The 21,717-nt window shown below is 37.6% G+C and overlaps 1 protein-coding gene across 2 annotated transcripts in view; it reads left to right on the top strand.

Moving 5' to 3' along the window:
• The window catches only part of LOC131248579 (protein HLB1), a 77,596-nt gene that overhangs the window by 33,287 nt on the left and 22,592 nt on the right, over positions 1–21,717 (top strand). For both annotated transcript variants that reach the window (XM_058248923.1, XM_058248922.1), the window contains exons 3-11: positions 1,853–1,922; positions 2,780–2,893; positions 2,977–3,060; positions 10,778–10,828; positions 13,684–13,713; positions 14,325–14,387; positions 14,543–14,608; positions 14,813–14,941; positions 16,320–16,355. In XM_058248923.1, the coding sequence (XP_058104906.1) occupies positions 1,853–1,922; positions 2,780–2,893; positions 2,977–3,060; positions 10,778–10,828; positions 13,684–13,713; positions 14,325–14,387; positions 14,543–14,608; positions 14,813–14,941; positions 16,320–16,355 (643 nt within the window). The remainder of the gene's footprint in view (positions 1–1,852; positions 1,923–2,779; positions 2,894–2,976; positions 3,061–10,777; positions 10,829–13,683; positions 13,714–14,324; positions 14,388–14,542; positions 14,609–14,812; positions 14,942–16,319; positions 16,356–21,717) is intronic.

Raw genomic sequence — 21,717 nt, 5'->3', positions numbered from 1 at the left:
TGCAGATGTAAGACGTTTTGTTGAATTTGTGAAAGGAGACATTGTTATGGCCTATATTTGTTCTAAAAAGTTGTCCCTCGGTACCTCGAAGAAGCTCCATCCTTGCAATGGGGGATCATTCAAAATCATAAAGAAGATTAGTGCCAATTCTTATGTTTTAGATTTCTCACTAGATTTACTTATCAATCTTACTTTCAATATAGAAGATCTTTCAATCTAACATAGGCACCATACTGACAATGGTATCGAGGAACAAGCCATCACACTTGTGACCATTTTGCCATCTACAGACACGATCGTTGATGTTTTCGATGACCAGTTCATCTCCATGCGTCAAGCTGGTTATCAGAAAATTTTCATCCTGGTTATCAGAAAATTTTCATCCGTTGGCAAGGACGATCTCTCTCTGATGCTATATGGAGTACAACTATAGACTTCAAGTACTTGATTCCTGACCTCTATGATCAATATTAGGCTATTAACTCGCTAGAGTCGAGTTCTTTCAAATTGGGGAGGACTGATGCAGGCTGAACTAGTCCCACGATCTATTGGCCAAGCTCAGGTCCATTAAGCCCGTCTCACAGTTGGCTCATCAATAAAGAGGCCCAAACCTCCTATGTAGCTAGCTAGCTAGCAAAATCAATTAGCCAGCCATGTAATAATCAATCAGTCAAACTTCTTAATTACCTTATTATCCCTTGGGCATTTATTTTTTATTTTTATTATTATTATTATTTTTTATTATTGTAATAAGTTATTGGTTGTCAATGACATTAAGAATCTTCCTTATATGTATGTCTCAATGCTTATATAAGTGCATGGCATGAGTAGTATAAGGCACTTTTGAATTGAATAAAGTTTTTGGATTGTCTCTTTCTACTTTGTGTGTAATTCTTGTGCTTAGCTTGGAGGTGCCTATGCTTGGGCGCATCCTCCCCATCAGCTAGCTGTCTAGAAATACAAAGTGGGATTTATCTACTAGCTGTTTTTAGGTTGGTTGGAGCTATTTTGTTTCTCCCGTCAATCTTGACTATACATTTTCATGCTATTGATTGGAAGCTTGGGATCACCTGATTGGCATGAGTTTTGCACCATGGCTTGCTCCTAGTTGTATGAATGCATGAACAGTTCGGATCGACAATAGGTCATCCTGTGGGCATTGCTAATGATCCCATGAGGGTGGGGATGTCACCAAAACTAGAGAGAGAGAGAGAGAGAGAGAGAGAGAGAGAGAGAGAGAGAGAGAGAGAGAGGCCTACTCTCTCTCTTTCTCTCTCTCTCTCTATATATATATATATAAACTCATAAGAGAATTCCAGAAAAGTACATAGATAGCATACTCACACAGTGACATATATTTTCCTACTGTAAATTTCTGTACAAAATAGGATTTCATTGTTGGTCAATGTGATGTTCTTGCGACAGTCTGTATCGTAGCATACTAACTCGGATATTTACTTTATTTTGCTTGCAATTTTCTTTATGGAAAATTGTCCTCACTCGAGTGTTAAAACATCAGATGGCATTGGGATACACTTGCCAATATTTCATCTAATTAGGGACTTCTTTACCATACTCATTGTTCTCACTTTCTACACTATTTGAGAACATTCTTTATGTTTGAAAACCATATAAGTTTTCATGTTCTTTCCTTTGCAAACTGTACTTGTATCACTGGGAGTTTATACCTTTCTAGGTGTCTATTCTGGTTCTTGTTTTCACTATCTTTTTAGCTTTTACTTCTTACAACCTTTTCAAGGTCTATTGTGATGAAATGCATGCTAAGCAATTATGTCAACGCTTCTAACTGGTTTCTCATATGTCCATAAACAATCCTGTTGTTGTTCTGTAGGTATGCTAGTTCAATAGAGAGAAATCCTGAAGACTATGATGCGCTGTACAATTGGGCTTTGGTTCTTCAGGTTTGATACCAATTGCTTGAACATTCTGGATACTTGTTTTTTCCTAACTGTATCTGATAGGCATTAATGCATAAAGAACTGTTTACGTAACTGCCTCATGTTTGCTCTGCACTGCCTTCTCACATAATGCACATGTGCAGCAAAATTAGTGAACTGAATAAATGTGTATCTATTGCTTGTTATGCCTATTCAATGGCTGTATGATGCTGTTTGTTGGGATAATCAGAATGTGTTGGAAACCTTACAAGGGTCCCTTTAGCTGAATTGATTTCCTTGACGTGTCTGTCTACTGCCTACCTTGTCTTCTCAATATATCGATGTGATCATGACTAGAATCTCATATTGCCTGGAATTTAATGTCAATTTTCTTATTTAACTCCATTAGTTTCTGGTTCTGATTGGGCTTTGTGGGGGGAAAGGAATAATCAGTCCTACTGAAATCAAAGTGGGTCAGTCACAAAGGTTTTTAGAAGGGCCAAGTTTGATGTTATGGGGTGGGCTTCATTGTTAGAGTTATGTGCGGATTGTTATCTTTCTGGTGTATTAGGATGCATTATTGTAGTCTGTTTTTGTCTTTGATAGTTTTAATAAAATATCATTCCCTTCAAAAAAAAAAAAAGAAAAAAAAAAAAGCAAAAAACAAAAAAGAAAAAAAAAGAAATTTTCTGATTCTGATTTTTCTTAGCAAGCTTACAATTTTTTCCTGCTTGATTCTGTAAATTTTGGAGTTCACATTTGAATGATTTTCCTATTCGATCCTTCATTTTGCAATATGAGTTTTCAAGCATTTCTCATCAGGTTCAAAATGCATCAAGCTGCAAGCATTCTTTCTTACTGATATTAATTCTTCTTAACAGGAAAGTGCAGACAATGTGGGTCCAGAATCTAGTTCACCCTCAAAAGATGCTTTGCTTGAGGAGGCTTGTAAAAAATATGATGAAGCTACCCAACTTTGCCCTACTCTTCATGATGTATGCTCTACCCTACTTGTGAAATCTTGTTTACATTTCCTCTCTTTAGTACAGTTTGATGAGTTACTGTCATTCTATGCTAGGCCTTTTACAATTGGGCTATTGCTATCTCCGATCGAGCAAAAATGCGTGGTCGTACTAAGGAGGCCGAAGAACTCTGGAAACAGGTCTGGCCTTAGTGTTTTACAATACTGATGTTGTCATTGATGTGGCTATTTTAGTTATTACGGTACCTTCTTACTGGTGCCATCATTACACTGCTCATGGAAATAATCTTGTATTCATATCTTTGAAGTTTTACACTTTTTTCAGCATTCCTCTTTGCACTTCTTGCTATGAAAGTAAATTGTGTTGTGCATTTACATGACTTTGCTTTCCCTTTATGGTATCCATGTTGAAATGTTGCATTTATAGCTAATTTTAAAGATTTTTGTAGTATAAAGTCTTTAAAATGTAAAAAGATTTTTTTTTTTAATTATTTTTTTATTTTTAATTTCAAAAATGAAAAAAGATTATTTTGAGGGGATTATTGCTTGAATATTATTAAACAAAACATCTTTGGGTTTACTTTGTTAATATGCATAAATATATTAATTTAACAAAAATAGTTTACTTAAAAATATTTTTTAATTGGAAAAATAGTTAATGGATTTATGTTTTTTTTTTTTGGGTACTTTTAGGTCCTAATTGAACAAATTAACTCGAAAGTTGCCTAAACCACATTTTCCTTTTTCTAGAAATTTTCTATATATATATATATATATATATATATATATATATATATATATATATATATTCTTTCTTTCGTCTTTTTTAGAATTTTTTTAGTTACTTTGTCATCATTTATGGAGCATTGAGTCGTATGTTTGGGAGGGGTCATCTGTGGGTCGGTTCGCAGATGATACTCTTATCATTATTTTTTTTTCAAAGCTAATGGTTTGATGATGGTGGATAACCTTGGAAAACTTATAAGGTGTTTTGAGGTGGGCTCGGGTCTTTGAGTCAATCTGATCAAAAGTGAGCTATTTGGAGCTCATCTGTCTGATTCGAAGATCTTCTTTTATGGCAAATATTTGTGGGTTTAAAGCTAGGGCCCTTTCCTCTTAATCTCGGGTTGCCCCTTTGTGTAGGGAAAACATCGAAGCACCTTTGGGATAAGGTGTTGGAGAGGATGGAAAGAAAGCTTTCTCCCTCAAAAAATAAGCTCCCGTCTCTTGGGGGTAGACTCACCCTAATCAAGGCTTTTCTGTCTAATCTTCCCTGGTATTTCATCTTTCTTTTTTAGTGCCCTAAGTTAGTCTTAGAAAGGATAGACTAAGGAGGAATTTCCTTTGGCAAGGAGGGGCTCCTTCCAGCAAATTCCATTTGTTAAGCTAGGAGGAGGTTTGTATACCTTGTTCTGAAGGAGGTGCAAGAATCAAGAAGCTTGAGGACGTAAATCTGGCTTTGTTGGGAAAATGAGTTTGGAGGTTTGGGTTGGAAGAAGACGGTCTTTGGAAGTCCATTATTATTGGAAAGTATGGAGCCTCTCATATTGGGTTGTGGATAAAGGATCATCCTTGTATCCCACTTCCTTTATTTGGAAATATATAGCTAGGGTAGCGCCCAAGGTTTTCAAGGGGATGGGATTTTTAGTTGGGGAGGGTTCTCGGGTTAGATTTTGGGAAGATTTATGGTGCGGGGATTCAACTCTAAGGTCGGCCTTTCCTAGGCTTGCTGGGCTTAGTCCGGGTCCAGATATTTCGATCTTAAATTAGTTTACCACCTTACCATAGAAATCTCTTGGATGAGGAGATTGATGAGCTGTTTAGTCTTTTGTCTCGGTTGCAAGGGATTCAGCCTAACCCAGACGAGAAGGATTCTCTGGTGCGGAGATTGAATAATTCTGGTCTTTTCTTTGTGAGATCTTTCTTCACTCGGATTTCAACCTCTTCATTACAGGTTCCTCGTGATCAATGTTCGAAATATCGGTTTTGCACCATGTATCGCACCCTTGGGATACAGATACGTATCAGTTATTGCATGAGATATATCATTTGTGTCGGGTAATTTATCTCACTTTTTGCGAAACATGGGGAAAATAATTGAATTTTTCAATGAAACTTCAAATATTGTAAAAAAGGACCTTAATGCACACTTTTAAATCATAACTTCTCAAAAAAGGAGTGTGCATAGTAGTTTCCTTTGTATAAGGTTCTACGTTGTGTGTTGTCTGACAAAAACAGTGATGTATTTGTTACCTTGACCATGTGGAGCCCACCTTGGTGTATTTGTTGTACATCCACATTGTCAATATGTTTTTCCATCTCATTTTAGGACGCAATCCCAAACCTTAAGAAGATTCAAATCTCAAGTGGACCACAACATTAGAAACAATGATGAATGACTATTAAAAATTTTTATGTGGCCCACAAAAGTTTTGGATCAAGATGATCTTTATACTTTCCCTTCATCCAGGTATGCTTGACATTATTAACAGGTTGGATGGAAAATAAACATTATGAAAACCATATGATGGCCCTTTGGAATTTTTAATGGTGCACTTAATCACCATTGTTTCCTTTGGTGTGGTCCACTTGGGATTTGAATCTGCTTAATTTTTTAGATCACATCCTAATATGGGCAAGAGAAATGGTGTAGATATACAACACATCATCAAGGTGGGCCCCATAGTAGGGATAACACCTTAGCAGGTGTTACCTGGGTTGTACTTGTATAGTCTGCGCCTGGGACATGCCACACGAAACCAACCATGTGAGTGGGACCCCGACAGTAGGTCCCACCTCGATGAATGCGTGGTATATTCATGCCGTCCATTTGTTTTGCCACATGGTTTTAGGGATTGGTCCAAAAAATGACACAAATATAAATTTCAAGTGGACATGAACCACCGTACACGAAAAAATGGTTATTGGCCATTAAAAACTTTTTGTGGGCCACACAAATTTTGGATCAATCTGATATATATGTGTGTGTGTGTGTGTGTGTGTGTGTGTGTTCCTTTTATCCAAGTCTTTATGAGCTTATCAACAAGTTGGATGGTCAATAAACATTATGGTAGACCCCTAAATTTTTTTAACAACAGACGTTTAATTCACATTGATTTTGTGGTGTGGTCCACTTGAGCTTTGGATATACTTCATTTTTGGGCCCACTATTATTTATGTTCCCTATATCCACTCTGTCCATCCATTTTGAAAGCTCATTTTTGGACATGGTCCCAAAACTGAAGTAGTTCCAAATCTCAAGTTGACCAAACAATTGTAATTGATCATTAAAAACTTTTCATGGGCCCACAAAAGCTTTGGATCAAGTTGATATTCGTGTGGTCTATTCATCCAGGTGTTTGTGACCTTACCAACATGTTGGATGGCAATAAACATTCTGGTGGACCCATGAAGTTTTAATGATGACGATTCAATCACTATTGTTTCATGTGTTATGGTCCATAGTCCACCTAACAATTGGATCTACTTCATTTTTGGGATCATGCCCTAAAATGAGCTTGCAAAATGTATGGACGGTGTGGATTTAAGGCACATACATCACAATGGACCCCACAGTTAGGGATCCATCCAAACTGCGCCCAGAGTTGGGTAGTACCCAACCCACGCCTGTACACGCAATGTGGAACCAACAATGTTGGTGGGACCTCGACTGTGGGCCTCAACATGATGTATCTGTTGTATCCACACCGTCCATCCATTTTGAGAGATCATTTTGGGGCAAGAGCGAAAGAATGAGGCCGATCCAAAGCTCAAGTGGACCCATCACAGAAAACAGTGGGGACTGTGATTCCCACCGTTGAAACTTAAAACCTTTCTAGGGCCCACCATAATGTTTATTTGAGATCCAACCTATTCATAAGTCCAACCAGATATGGGCAAAGGGAAAACTCAAATATCAGCTTGATCGAAAACTTTTGTCGCCCTAAGAAGTTTTTAATGGTAGGCGTTCAATCCCCACAGTTTTCTGTGGTGGGATCCAATTGAGCTTTGGATTTAACTCATTCTTTGTCTCTTGACCTAAAATTATATCTCCAAATGGATGGATAGCATGGATATACAATACATACATTAAGGTGGGCCTCAACGTAAGGGTCGCACCGTCTTTTGTGCAACCGAGTCGCACCAAATCCTATATCCCAAAAAAAAAAAAAAAAGACCGAGAGTTTGAAAACTCTCTTCCTATCTTCTCTTCTTTGTTAAACTGGCAACCCACGAGCCTCGGCGACTTCAAAATCCTTAATTATCCCAAAAATCTCTCCTAAATTTATTTATTTTTTCAAATCCCAAATCAAATCCCCATAATCATTGCCAGAAATTTGGTTTCCTTCCAAAATAATTCTCTTCGAAGAAAAACGAGGGGTTTAGGGTTTTCTTACATGATCCGGACCCCCCAAATTCACTCGATTGAGGCTCCCTCAGGCAAATAAAATAGGTAAGAGATTTTTTCTATGTATATATTTTTTTTAATAAAATCGCACAATATCATGCATTTATTGGCAATATCGCACGATAAATTGCGATATTGTGTGACATATCGCACGATATCCAGAAATTGGGGATTTTTTTTTCTTTTTTTGAATATAATTTCTCGGGGTTTCGTGCTGCTGAGGACCGATAACGATAATATCGGCTGATATATCGGCCGATTGTATCGATGTTGCGAACACTGCTATGTGATTTTGCAGCAACAGTTTGGACTTATGGAGCTCCCCATAAGGTTGTAGCATTTGCCTAGTTGGCAGGAAGAAATAGGATTTTGGCAGTAGATAACTTGAGCAAAAGATGAATAGTGCTTCTCAATATCTACCTCCTCTGCTTCAAGGATGCAGAATCTGTTAATCATATTTCCATTCACTGTGATCTAGCAAGGGAGGTTTGGACCAGCATATTGTGTCAGTTCAGTGTGCGGTGGGTGATGCCTTATTCCTGAGATCTTCTGTTGCAACTTTCAAGTTTGGCACTCGGTTGCTCCAGATAAGAATTCCTCTGCTCGTTGGAAGATCACCCTCCTTGCAGTTATATGGATCCTTTGGCTTGAGCAGAACGATTGGTTTCTGGAATAGGAAGAATTCCAAGCATTGGGTGATAAATAGGGTGAATTCATGTATAAGGGAATGGGCACCTTAAGTTTGGCTGCTTTGTATTAGTATTTTTCTTCTTTTCTTTGTCTGCCTGTTTCATCTTCTTCTTCTTCTTCCTTTTGGCCTCAATGATATCAGTATCTTTCAAAAAAAAAAAAAAAAAAAGAAAAAAAAGAAAAAAGAAAAAAGAAAGAAAGAAAAAAGAGTTGGGGCAACTCGGTCTGACTTGTTTGAGTTGTATCCTACGTTGACCTGACCCACGGCTGAATGAGTTGTTGAACTGAATCGCCAAGTCTTTAAACCAAATTTATGGTCAACATGGGAAGAGACTTTTTGGCATGTTATCATAGAGAATTGGTTTAGATCTTTGATTTGGCTTTTGAATCATATCTGTATGACCGCCAGTGTTCGAAATATCGGTATCGCACAATGTATCGCACCCTTAGGATACAGATACGTATCGGTTATCGCATGGGATATATCGTTTGTATCGCATAATTTGATATATCGTTTGTATCGCATAATTTATCGCACTTTTGGGAAACATGGGGAAACATTAAGATAATTGTTGATTTTTTCAATGAAACTTCAGGGATTATTTAAAAAGACCCTAATACACACTTTTAAATCATAAAATCTCAAAAAAGAAATGGACATAATAGGTTTCCTTTGTATATTGTATTAAGATATGCGCTGTGCGATTGAACTATGACAACTATATTCAGTATCCACCGCATCCATCCATTTTTTCATATCATTTTAGGACATTATTCAAAAAAAATGAAGCAGATCCAATAATCAAGTGGACCATACCATAGGAAACAATGATGATTGACCATTAGTGGGCCACAAAAGGTTAAAAGGTTAGATCAAGCTGATAATTGCTTTTTCTCTTCATTCAAACTTATGTGAAGTTATCAATAAATTAAGTGCCTATTAAAATATAGGGAAAATCAAGGTGCACCCTAAAAAGTTTTTAATGGTACTGTGTTCAACCACCATTGTTTCCTTGAGTATAGTCCACTTGAGACGAAAAATAAGACAGATCTAATGATTAAGTGGACCACACTGAAAAAAGTAATGGGGGGGGATTAAACGTCTGCCATTGAAACCCTTTAGGGGTTCACTGAAGTTTTGGATCAATATAAAATTTGTTTTTCCTCTTAATTCATGTCTTTGTGACTTTATGAACCGATTGGATGGAAAATAAACGTTATGGTGGGCCCTACAAAATGACTCTTGCATTTAATCCCATTGACATTTAATGCTTAGTGCATTTTAATGCAACCAAGCTTATTATTTGGTGTGGTCCACTTGAGCGTTGGATATGCCTCATTTTCGTACTCATACCTTAAAATAATATGAGAAAAGGGATTGACGGTTTGGATGTACAGATACATCACGGTGGGCCCGACCACAGACCTGCCCGTTCGGAGCTAGGGACGGGTGGGGGTAGTACGCAATCCGCGTCCTCGTGTGGTACACCAGCCAATCCGCTTCCTTTTGGACCAGATTTAATGTTATATGGCCCCACAATAATATATTTATTATATCCACACCGTTCAACCATTTGGAGAGATTATTTTAGATCATGAGCCAAAAAATAATTAATATCCAAAGCTCAAGTGGACCACACCACAAATAGTAGTGGGACAGTGATTCTCACTGTTAAAACATTCGTAGGGCCCACCATGACTTTTATTTTCCATCCAATCTGTTAACGAGGTCACACAGACCTGGATGAAGAGGAAAAATAAATATCATATTTATCCAAAACTTCTCTGACCTCGAAAGGGTTTCAATGGTAGACGTTCAATCTCCCATTATTGTCTGTTGTTTGCAGTGTGGTCCACTTGTTCTCTGGATCTGTCTTATTTTTCGGCTCAAGCCTTACGACGAGCTCGCGAAATGGAAGAACGGTTTGGATATAATGCATGCCTTATGATGGGACCCACAACACTTGATGACGTCAACACTCGGTGGTGTGCGGTACACCACCCAACCCAAAATCACTTAAAGAGGGCTCGGACGCTCTTGTTTTTCGACGCCGGAACCCTAAAATCTCGCCCAAATCCAGGAAATTTCAGATCTCACGATGATTTCTCGACATTTCGGAGAGGATTTCTCCAGATTTCGCTTGGATTTCTTCGGACGTCGATAGATTTCTCCCCTGTGACCCGGAAATGTCGACCACGGCCTGATTCCTCGCCGGAATCTCCAAGAAAGGAGGAAGTTGAAGAAAATTTGCAGAAAATCCTACTTAGTCGAGTGGCCCACCTCCAGCCAGGTACGCTCCGATTTCCTTTTTTTTTTTTATTCTCCACAAGCCGGATCCAATTTTCTGTCCGTGCATTTGTCTTCGACGATAATGGAGAGGAAATCTCGCCATATCGTCGATATATCGTGCGATATCGACAATATATCAGCCGATATTGGGATTTTGAATTTTTTAGTATCTTCCGGTGGTTATTGGGGGTGTATCGTCTCGCAGTGGTGCGATACTGATAATATTGGCCGATAGTATCGATATTTCGAACACTGGTGACCGCTACATGATTATGCTTATCTCGTGGCTTATTTTTGGATATGAAATTAAAGTTTCAAGAAACGATTAAGTTTTAAATTTGAAACTATTGATGATGCTTGATGTGTTAACTTTTCAGCTGCTTGTATAATTTCACAATGTAGGACTTGCATGTAATAGTTTATCTGCAGTATGTAGTGAGATGTCACAATAACTCTTGTCATTTTGAAGAACAATGCATGACTGGAAACATTAATACAATTCTTTGCAGGCCACAAAAAATTACGAGAAAGCCGTTCAACTCAACTGGAACAGTCCTCAGGTATGCTTTGAGAAAATTTGTATATTTTTTTTTCCTGTTATGTTCTCTGGGTTTTGATGTGTTATGCAAGTCGCTCGTATTCAATTCCTTGGCAATAGGATTCTCCTACTCAAGGTGCTTTTTTTTTTTTTTTTTTTTGTTTTGTTTTGTCCTATGAAATCTCGTTCCTGTTTCCACTTGTGAACCTCCCCTTTCTCCCAACACCATAAATCAATACCATGATTGAGACTAAAGACTCAGGCATGGGTGGCCAAACTTGGCCGTGGCTAAAATAGGTATGGCTCACCAATTGGATATGACTTGGCTAAGTCATGTGGAGTGCATTTTATTTTAGAAAAATCCAGAAAAGAAAGAAAAATAGGGAATGGGGAAATGTTTGGAAATAAAGTGTTATCTAATACACACACACATACATACATACATACGTACGTATGTACCAATTATTTATACTATTTACGAAAACACTATCAAGTTTTTCTAAATTTGGGGTGCCCTTTTCTGTAATGATCTAGTCTAATTGAGTTTGGCAAATATGAATAATTATCGGAGAATCATGTCTGGTCAATATGACTAGCGTGAAAAAATTGAGGGGAGACTCGAAGAAGGCAACAAGGTGGACCATCACGCCGCAGCCTGTGGAAGACTTCCCATCTGATTGAGGTGTTTGATTTATGTGGCTTACTTCGTGTGTGCTTTTTCTTGCGGAGTAATAAAACCATTTTCTTCAAAAAGAAAGAAAAAACATAGCACCACACATTGGTAAAAAAATTCCCACCAGAACGCTAACAGAAACAACGCATGATGGCACTCAATGACCTTACCAGATAACAAGGGTAGACTTCCCTCATAATCTCAATGATTAGCTTGCTGCTATCCACTCCAAGAATACAATTTCATTGGCAAGAGGATGTATCTACCCATGGAGAATTGCTGATGTGATAGAAGAAATCAGAGATTTGCATGGGTCTTGAAATTTCTTTTGTGCAAACACTGATAGAAACAATGAAGGGGTTGGCTTCTTTTCCAATGTGCACTGTGAAGCAGATTCAGATGCTTATAGTTGTGGGGGGCTGTTGAGGAATCTCTGTTAGTAACTGATTGGAGGTGAGGGATGCATGTTGTATGTTCAATTTGGGATTTGGGCTATTGTCTTTGTTTGATTGCTGTTTTCTTCTGTTTTTTCATCTTTTCTAATAAAATTTCCCGACATGTTGATAAAAAATATGATGGTGTGTTATATATGTGACTTGTAATAACGCCAACCGATGCTGAGTTGTTTGAGCTTAATTGTCTTTAAACCATGATCATCATTAATCAAATTTTACTATCTGAAGTTCTATCATTTTTGGCTTTAAATGTACTAAGAGTTTATAGTTATAAACTTATAATTGCTTTGTGCATTTTTTTCTTTAGTCAAAATCATCATCATCTTAGCTTTGTCCCAACTAATTGGCGTCAGCTACATGAATCCTATTTCGCCATTTCCATTCTATCACGTACCATATCCTTGGCTAAACCATAGGTCCTCAGGTCATTTCTTACTACCTCCACATACATCCTTTTGGGCCTTCCCTTTGCACTTTTAGAGCCTTCAACTTGAACCAACTCACTCCAAAGTCCTAACTGGTGCAGTTCTTGGTCTCTGTTGCATATGCTCAAACAAGTCTACTTTCCCTCATCTTATCACCTGTTGGTGCTGCTCCTAAGTTTAAGTTCCCTCGGATGCATTTGTTTCCAACTTTATCCTTCCTCAACTTGCTAGTTATCCATCTCAGCATCATTCAGATCGCTCATCCTATGAGCATGTTGTTCCTTAATTGGCCAACATTCTTTCCTATTAACTTCTCTATATATATAAAAAAAAACCTGCCCCATAAACCATGGCTGGTCTTCTAGCTATCGTATAAAAATTTCCCCTTTAGTTTGATTGGCACATGACGATCACATAAGACTTTAGAGGTACATCTCAACTTCTTCAACTTAGCTTGAATTCTATGGGCAATATCCTTCTCAATCTCTCCGCTCGCATGAATTATCGACCCAAGATTTTGAAAATGGTCGTTTTGAAACTTCTTGGTCAGTTGTCTGAACAAATTACTCTTTGCTACTCCTATCGTTGCTAAAATTGCATTCCCTATACTCTATTTTAGTTCTAGTTATTTTAAAACCTTTAGATTCTAAGGCATCCCTCCACAGTTCTAGCTTTATGTTTATGCCTTCCCTTGTCTCGTCCATAAAAAAACTGTCATCTGCAAACAGCATACAACTTGGGACCTTTTCTTGCAAATGCATTTTTAACTTGTCCAAAACCAATACGAAGCTCATTAGCTCAATGCCGACCCTTGGTATAAGCCTAAAATAATTTGAAACTCATTTGTCTCTCCATTAGTGGTCCTCACATTTGTTACCACTCCCACATACATATCCTTAATCATGTAAATGTATCTTGAGACTTCCTTTCAAATTTCGTAATTCTTTAATTAAATCTAAATTCAAATCACGCATTCATTATTGTGTACAAATGCTTCTGAGGGGTACCTTTTGTTCAAGAACAACCAAATAATTGCTCCTGCTTCATGCTGCTAAATTTTTATTCTGAAAATTTTATCATTTTTCAAGTATTTTTTCCACCACATTTCTTGATCATCTTTCATTCTGCTCTTAAATCATTGTGGCTGATCTTGTACCATAACTGAGGGGCATAAGCTGGAAGTTAATATCTGTTATTTTGTTGTTCCGCGAGGGATTTTTTTAAATCCTCATATCATTTCTAATTTCTGAGTATGTTGACTGAGAAGTCTTTTTTAGTTACATTTATTGCATATATTCTCATACTTTCTTGTTACTGATGGCAGGCACTTAATAATTGGGGACTTGCTCTGCAGGTATCTTCTCTTTCAGTCAAGGAACTGGATAAACCTTTGTGGAATACTAATTTCCGATGTCCCTTGTTCAAGCACCAAACACAAACACATGTGAATGGAACGTTCATAGAGGATGCTCATGATAAATGTTCTTTAGCCCAAAAACCTTTCCTGTCGGGGTCATGCATGTACAAAGAAATGGATAGTCAGAAAAATGATAACCAGTGTTGTCATTGATCTGTTTCTCTTTTTCTTTAATTGATTGTCATTCATCAAATAATATAAAAAATGCTAACCAATGTCTGCATATAATGTGTTTGTTGCTCAACTGATGAGTGGGATGGCCTAATTTTTGATAGGACACATGCACCGTGCTATGAATTTCCTGAACCTCAGACACATGCCATGCTGTTATATATGGTGTGTGTTTGGCACTTGAAGATGGGGCATTTGCAATTAGCATTCCTCTTAACCTTTGATGATATGAATGCACTTTTCTCTTTTTTCCTTTTCACCATATCATTAATGTTTATAATGTATGTCTCTTGATTCTACTGAAGTTTTTTGAAAATCTTTTCCATAATGTGCTTATGATGGTAGCATTGATTTCTGCTTCTTTTGCTGCTATTTAGGAACTCAGTGCTATTGTTCCTGCCCGGGAAAAGCAGACTATTGTAAGAACTGCAATAAGTAAGGTACAGAAACTTATTCGAAGGCATCGGATTATCAAGATGCAGGTGTAGGAGTAAGCAGCCAAAAAGATTTGCCTCTTAATGGGTTATTTAAGAATCGGTAATTTCTTGATGTTTTATCCATGTTTGATGCCCTCCGTTTGTATTTTTTTTGGCAGTTCCGTGCATCAATCCAATTGCAATTTGATTTCCATCGAGCAATCTACAACCTTGGCACAGTTCTGGTTGGTTTAATAGAACTCTTTTCCTTCCAAATTTGGTGTCCCAAAGTTGAATGCTTTTCTTTTTCAGTTTGAATACTTGCCATATATTGTTAGAACAAAACATAAAATACTTTATACAGTGGTCTTCTTATTCTATGCAAGTTGTGTTAAAATTCAAATTTGATTACGATCTTATCTGATTTTGTTATTTTAAATGGGTTTCAGTATGGGTTGGCAGAGGACACTTTAAGAATTGGTAGGCCAGTTGATGCAAAAGAAGTCTCCCCTAATGAACTTTACAGTAATTCAGCTATATATATCGCGGCTGCTCATGCTTTGAAACCAAATTACTCGGTAAATTTGCATGTTCATCACTTTTATTCCCTTTTCATTCCTAAAATTTGTCCTGTGTTACATATCTCTGTGGGTGTAGGCAAATTTAATGAAGAGGAATGCTATCTTTACTGTATAAGTATAAAAACTTGAATTCTACTAGAGAATGGATCTCCAGATTTCTGAGTTTGATTCCACCACTTCCATTTTTATTTTTTTTAATAAATGGTTAAAAGAACTGATTTTATTGAAAACAATGACAGAGAATACGGAAATGGAAAAACAAATTGTTTCTTTTTCAGAAAGAGAGAGAGGGATGGAATCCTTCACTCTCTCTCTCGCACACTGGTGGACTGTAAGTTACTGTCCACCCATCAGATATCTTCCAACCTGTCATGTTTGTGTGACATCCAGACTGTTCAATAGGTTGGCTCCACCACAAGGATAACCTTGTGCAAAAAATCAGCCCAATTCACTCTTTAGGTGGATCACAATTTTATTTTGTTATTTATCAATGGCTGAACGTTATTTTATGTATAAAATAAATACATGTGAGCATTTGTGTCCACCTCTTCCACCATTTTTGCCACCCACGAACAAAAACACAGAAGGAAATGCTAATTATTTTATGTATAAAATAAATACATGTGGGAGCATTTGTGTCCACCTCTTCCACCATTTTCGCCACCCACGAACAAAAACACAGAAGGAAAAGCTAAAATGAAAGAAAGGAGAAGAAAGAAACTAGTGTTTTAGATTTCTGAGGAAACCTGATCCTAGTATTGCCTCACCAGCAGCAAATCTTCCACAAAGAGATGATGACTTGTTCCTCCAATGGTGATCTGTTCCACTGGTTAGAATCACGAGGCAGAAGATAAAATTAGAATACTACTGGTGATGTAAACAAAATGGTCATTTTTATTTTTTATTTTATTTATTTATTTTTATTTTATTTTTCATGGTTTAAAGTTTGTTTAAAGTTTGAAAGGAAAAAAAATGAAAAAAATACAAGTGCCTTCATACTCCACCTCAAATCCTCTAATTATTAAACAAAGGCTTTTCTTTTATCCGAAAAAAAAAAGAAAAAGAAAAACGAAAAAACTTCTGAATGATAGCCAAGCAGCAAAGAACTCAAAAATCATGAAAAAAGGTGATGCTTTCCACCCAAACTATGACTTCTTAACTTTTAGTCGAAACAACTGTGAGTCAAATTGCACCGATCATATGAAGCTTGCAGTTCATGATTTGAATTTGAATAATGACTGTGAAATTTGTACTGAAAAAAAAGTTCTATCAGTGATTTAGATCATGAATCATAAAATTCTAACAACATTGCTTCATACTATATTTATTTTGCTTTTGAAATAGAGTAATGTTTTAATTGGTCTCTGACATGCAGGTTTATCGCAGTGCCTTGAGGCTGGTCCGCTCTATGGTCAGTATTAATTTCACTTCAGAGTTATTTGGACTTCTATTGTTATGCATTCTTAGGGCTCCATTTGGAAGTTACCATATTTGTATTAAGCAGAATGGCTAATGGCTGACATGGCCATTGCCAAATCTGGCGCAGTATTGCATTGATTTTTTGTCTCAAGCCAATTTAAAGGACTCCATTCTTAGAGGCTTTTAAATAAGGTGCAACGGGAATTTGCACCCTGTTCCAAATGGAGAATCTTTATAAAATGAGTTATTTATCTATATTTGTCCCCTCAGACAATTTTCTTTGAAGGTGGTTGTGCTACAACTCAGTTTTAATGCCTTCAGAAATCTTCTTCCACTCTTGCCTTAAAAATATATGATACTTTCAAGGGAAAAAATACTTGTAAAAATGAATTGTAGGCGAGGTTAACCTACAGCCAGTTGTAGGTCATCATTTCTATTTTTTTTTCCCCCTCAGTTACTTATGCTTGAATGTGCTGACCCCAAATAACTGTTACAAGGCTATGATGATGAGTATTTCTTTTGATGAAAATTTTTGGTGGCATACTTGTTATGACCTACATATCATGATAGAACTAAGATCAGGAATCTGTACTGCAAAATCTTACATCATGATAGAACTATGATCTGGAATCTGTACTGCAAATTCTTACACGCTGGATATCAGTCATAGCTCTTGCAGTGGAGCTTGAGGAAGGAGAAGGAAGTTGCATCAAACTGAAAATCTATGTTGAATATCCTTTCACCACCAGTGCAGACCATCGATGTGCTTGAACAGTCCTCTGGAATCACTCTAGTGGGACTGTGTAATGGAGGGTTTCATCAAACTGAAAATCTATGTTGAATTTATCTTCACACAACCAGTGCAGACCATTGATATGCTCAAGCTGTCTTGTGGAGACTTTTAGTGGGACTGAAATTTATTTGATTGATTCCCCTAAAAATAGAGAACTGAGCTGCACTAACAGCATAATGGGTGGAGAAATCTGCTTCAAAGTTGGCTTTACATGTGAGCAAGTTTGAGAATTGATGTGGTTAACATATCTTCTTGATTGATATCAATTTAGTTTTCATGTCAAAATTTGCATGGTGGATAGAAAAGAAAGCAAAGAATGTAGTAATAGCCACACATTGGCTGTGGTTGATCAATTCGGTGATTGATGTAATGAATAAAGCCAGCAAATTAAACACTATCGAATCTCAGAAATGCAGATTTCTCTCCGTACCTTGATGTAGATTAGCATTGCAGCAATTTGCTTGAGTACTGGAGATCTCTCCCATTCTTCATGCAATAGCATCCAAAGTAGGCTCCGTCAAGCATACAAATTGTCCCAAAGCGTAGAAAAGCCGTAGTCTAATCCTAGCCATGCATGAAATCTAATAGCAACCATAAAACACATTGAAAAGAGTCCCTAGACCAACATATTTTCCTTTTCTCTAAGATAGATACAAAAGCCAACTCAAAGAACTAGTGAACCAAACAACTTGTTAAAATAGAGCCAAATTTAATACTTCCATCATACTCATGCATTTAAACCATAATTTTGCCATCACTTCCTCAAATCATAGAGAATCAGAGAGTGAGCTCCAGAAAAGCTCTTGCAATCATGAAGTGAATTTATGAATGGCACAAGATCTCTGCCCCTTCTGATATTCATTCTAGAGGTTATCTGGGGCAATCTTTGAAGGGGGGTAGGGTGTCCTTTAAGGAGGTCCTCGGAAGTACCCCTTTGCTCCATCAAGGACCTCCTGGTTCTGCCATGAGGTTGGCCGGTCATGGTCTTTCTTCATCGTTCGCTTCCCTTCCTTCCCATGGCCTTGTGTTCTTAGCCTTTTCTCTCTAATGGAGAGGTGTTTGTTCAGCTTGTTGCCATTGAATCCATCAAGTCTAGGCTTCAACAGAGACTTGTTGTTTTCCTCAAAGAAGGCTTCTCTCCTTGGTATCCCTCTTTTAGTCTTTCTAGTTTGTTCACGCTTGTGGTTTGTTGGTCGACAATTTCCTATTCAAACATTTTTCTGATTTGGCGCCATGGTTTTCTCTTGGTCCAAGAGAAAACATCTATAGGATTATTTTGGTGGGTCAAAATTTCCATAATGACCCTTTTGTTTCTCTGTGTAGATGTGACGAGTGCTTGAGGCTTAGCAGATCAATTCCTATATAGGGAATGTTGTCAGTATAGACGACGATTCTCTCAGTTGGAAAGAGCTTCGATGGGTTCGTATATGCATCGACATTGTCAATGGGGCTGTTCCTCCTTCCATTATCCCTGTCTTGGTAGGGGAGGTTAAATTCCATGTCAAAGTCTATTGGGAAAGCCAGTGTTCAAGACATCTCCCTGCTGGATTCCATGGTGATGGCGGTGGGCTGATGTTAATTGCAGCTAGTGTCGAGGCTGTGGCAATGGGTGCTCCTGATGTGTGAGCCACAATGCTCGATGGTCCTGCTACCGTTCCTTGCAAGAGCACCATGTTCCTAAGGGGCGGGCTACGGTTTGGTTGTCTTGTAGATATTTCCCATGAGTCCACTGTTCCTGCAAATCCCACCTGTGGAGCTCGGTTTGCATGTGCGCTTGGTTTGGAGGTGTGTTTCTTCTGATGGCGTCCACGTTCGGGAGCTCCCATGCCACCTTTTGTTAGATTTGTCAACTGGGCCCTCTCGTATTTTGGGCAGTTCTAGGAATGAAGGGAGCTTTTGGAAGCCCAATTCTCAATCAGGGGCCCAACTGTCCACTCTCTCTCCTCTAGCCCTCCTGGAACCCACGTGTCGACGCCTCAACAGGTCCCATTCTTAATTTGAGACACCTGGAACCAATGTTGTCATATCACATGCGATCGCATATGCCTGTGCGCATTTGCGGTCACATATTTTTTTTCGAAATTTTTTTTTAAAATCCAAAAAATACGGGAAAATAAGAAAAATATGAAAAAAAAGAAAGAAAGCAGGGGGGAACTTTCCTAAGTTAATAGATAAATAATTTTATATGTTTAAAATACATTTGAGTAAAATAAAACCAATTAAACAATGAATTAAACATTAAGTCATCAACATTCGACAATACAATTAACAAATATCAATCAACACACTTCGTAAGTAAACAAAATGAAGAAGCTACTTATTTATTATTAATCTATTATAACAAAATAATACTAAATGGTAAATGCTACTATATACATTGATCTATTTGCCATTGTGGCATTTGATCACTACCACCATCGTCATCATCATCGTTATCATCCGAGTCATCTCCTTCTTCTACATACACTTCTTTTGTTTCTTTATCTGTATATATTAATACTTCATCAACATCCAATGGTGGATCTTCAGCCTGATCATCATCTGCTCTTATTTTCTCAATCTCTTTCGCGGTTTGACTGCTACTACTTGCTCCCATGTCGTTCGCCTTCGAGTGGAAGTAGAAGTACCTTCTCCAGGTGTTGATTCGTATGCAACATCTTCAACTTCCACTCATGTCAGGTCCTCCCCAGCAAATACCAGGTTCTCAGTCTCTATGAGCCACTTGTTATTTGCATCCGGCTCATTTAAGAAGATAGGGTCAAAGAAACCAAGTTTTTTTTTTCTTAGTCTGGAATCGTTCTCGCAATTTCTGATTGTATTGGACAAAGATTAAGTCGTTGAGTTACTTTTGCTCAAGAAGATTCCTTTTCTTGGTGTGAATTTGCATGAAAGAAAATGCATTTGACATTATCTATTTAGTTAATTAGCTTACACTTATAAGTTGAAGTTACAACTACCAAATTGTAAGTCTATAACATACTAACATACTAACATTTTCATTCCAAACTTACTACCTCGAACATGCTCCAGTTGTGCTCACAACCGCTGGCAGAACACATGAGTCCAAGAATCCTTATGGCCACTTTTTTAGAGCTGGATCCTTCTTATTTGAGTCCAATCCATAGGCGACTCACTAGTCAGCTGAGAAAAACAATTTAAGTAGGTTAGACTTTATAGATTACATTGTAAAAAAACTATTTGTAAAAAAGCTGAGACATTCATACTACTTACTGGGCAATTTCATTGTTCGATAGCTGATGACGATATCTTTTGCGAATATGCCCTTACTCTTTGTATAGAAGTCCAATAGAGCTGAGATCTTTGTCATGTTCTTCTTTATCTGGAATCATTCTTTCAAACACATCAATAAATCCAACCATATGTATAGTAAGTGATTCTGTTAGATCAGGAGAAGCAGATGAATAGGTTGGATTAATGATATAAGCAACCGAATACATTGGAGATAACATTTGGCTGCCCCATCTTCTATCTATAATATCTGTAATAGGCTTGTAATCACGCTCTCTATAGTTAAAACGGTCCATAATCTTATTTCTCGCCCTCTCCATCGCAACATATATGTAACCCATTGGAGGCTTCTCGTCCCCGTCCACCAATTGCAACACAGTGACTAAGGGCTCGAATGCTTTTAGTGCTTTTACCACCCGAGTCCAAAAACTTTGTGAAAGGATTGTTTGTTGAACTTGTTTCCCTTCAGCCTTTTTTGACCAATGCCCACTTGTAAAATCGGTCAATACTACAAATCTTCTATGTTCTGATTTTTTGGTATATAATATTTGTAGTGTTAAGAAGGCTGTAACGAAATGGGTGACTACTGGACGTAGGAAGTTACTCCAATGTGTTTTCTCATTCGACTGAGAAGAAGGACGTGTTTGTACATAAAGATCGTGATTCTTCTAGCCCTTGCAATCAGATTTAAAAATAACCTACTTATATCTTCTGACATCAGATCAATACAATGGGCTATACAGGGGGTCCAAAATAAACGGCGCCTCTTCTCCATAAGAAGACCGATTATATATGAGGCTGCGTTGTTTGTAATTACCTGGATAACGTTTTCCTCACCTATTTCCTTAACTACATTATCTAGTAAGGTAAACAAGTACTCTCCAGTATGCGAATGACCTAATACATCCATAGACTTTAAGAACATTGTCTCAGCTGGACAATTTATTAGAAAGTTAATGAAAGACCGACTGGATCTGTCGGTCCATTCATCGGTCATGAGTGAATACCCATACATTTTTCACGATTCCTTATATTTGGCTATAAAGGATCATGTATAATCATCTTCGGTTTTGAGGCATCTCTCCCTCATTTCATAATATAAAGGAGGTTTAAGCTTAGGTCCAAATTGACCTATAGCGTCAATCGGAACTTTGAAGCTTCTCGATTTAATTGCGTTGAAAGCAATGCGGATTTGGTAAAACCACTTGGTAATATATTGAATGATGGTTTTCTTATCTTTTTGTTTATACCGATTTTTTAAAGTTTTTTGAGCCAGCCCTTTGCACCGACCCCTTTGGTCGGCTACATTCTT

Source organism: Magnolia sinica, chromosome 6 (assembly GCF_029962835.1).
Source record: "Magnolia sinica isolate HGM2019 chromosome 6, MsV1, whole genome shotgun sequence".
NCBI classification, from domain to species: domain Eukaryota; kingdom Viridiplantae; phylum Streptophyta; class Magnoliopsida; order Magnoliales; family Magnoliaceae; genus Magnolia; species Magnolia sinica.
Note: the sequence above shows the minus strand (reverse complement) of the source record. Positions and strands in the feature narration are given on the sequence as shown.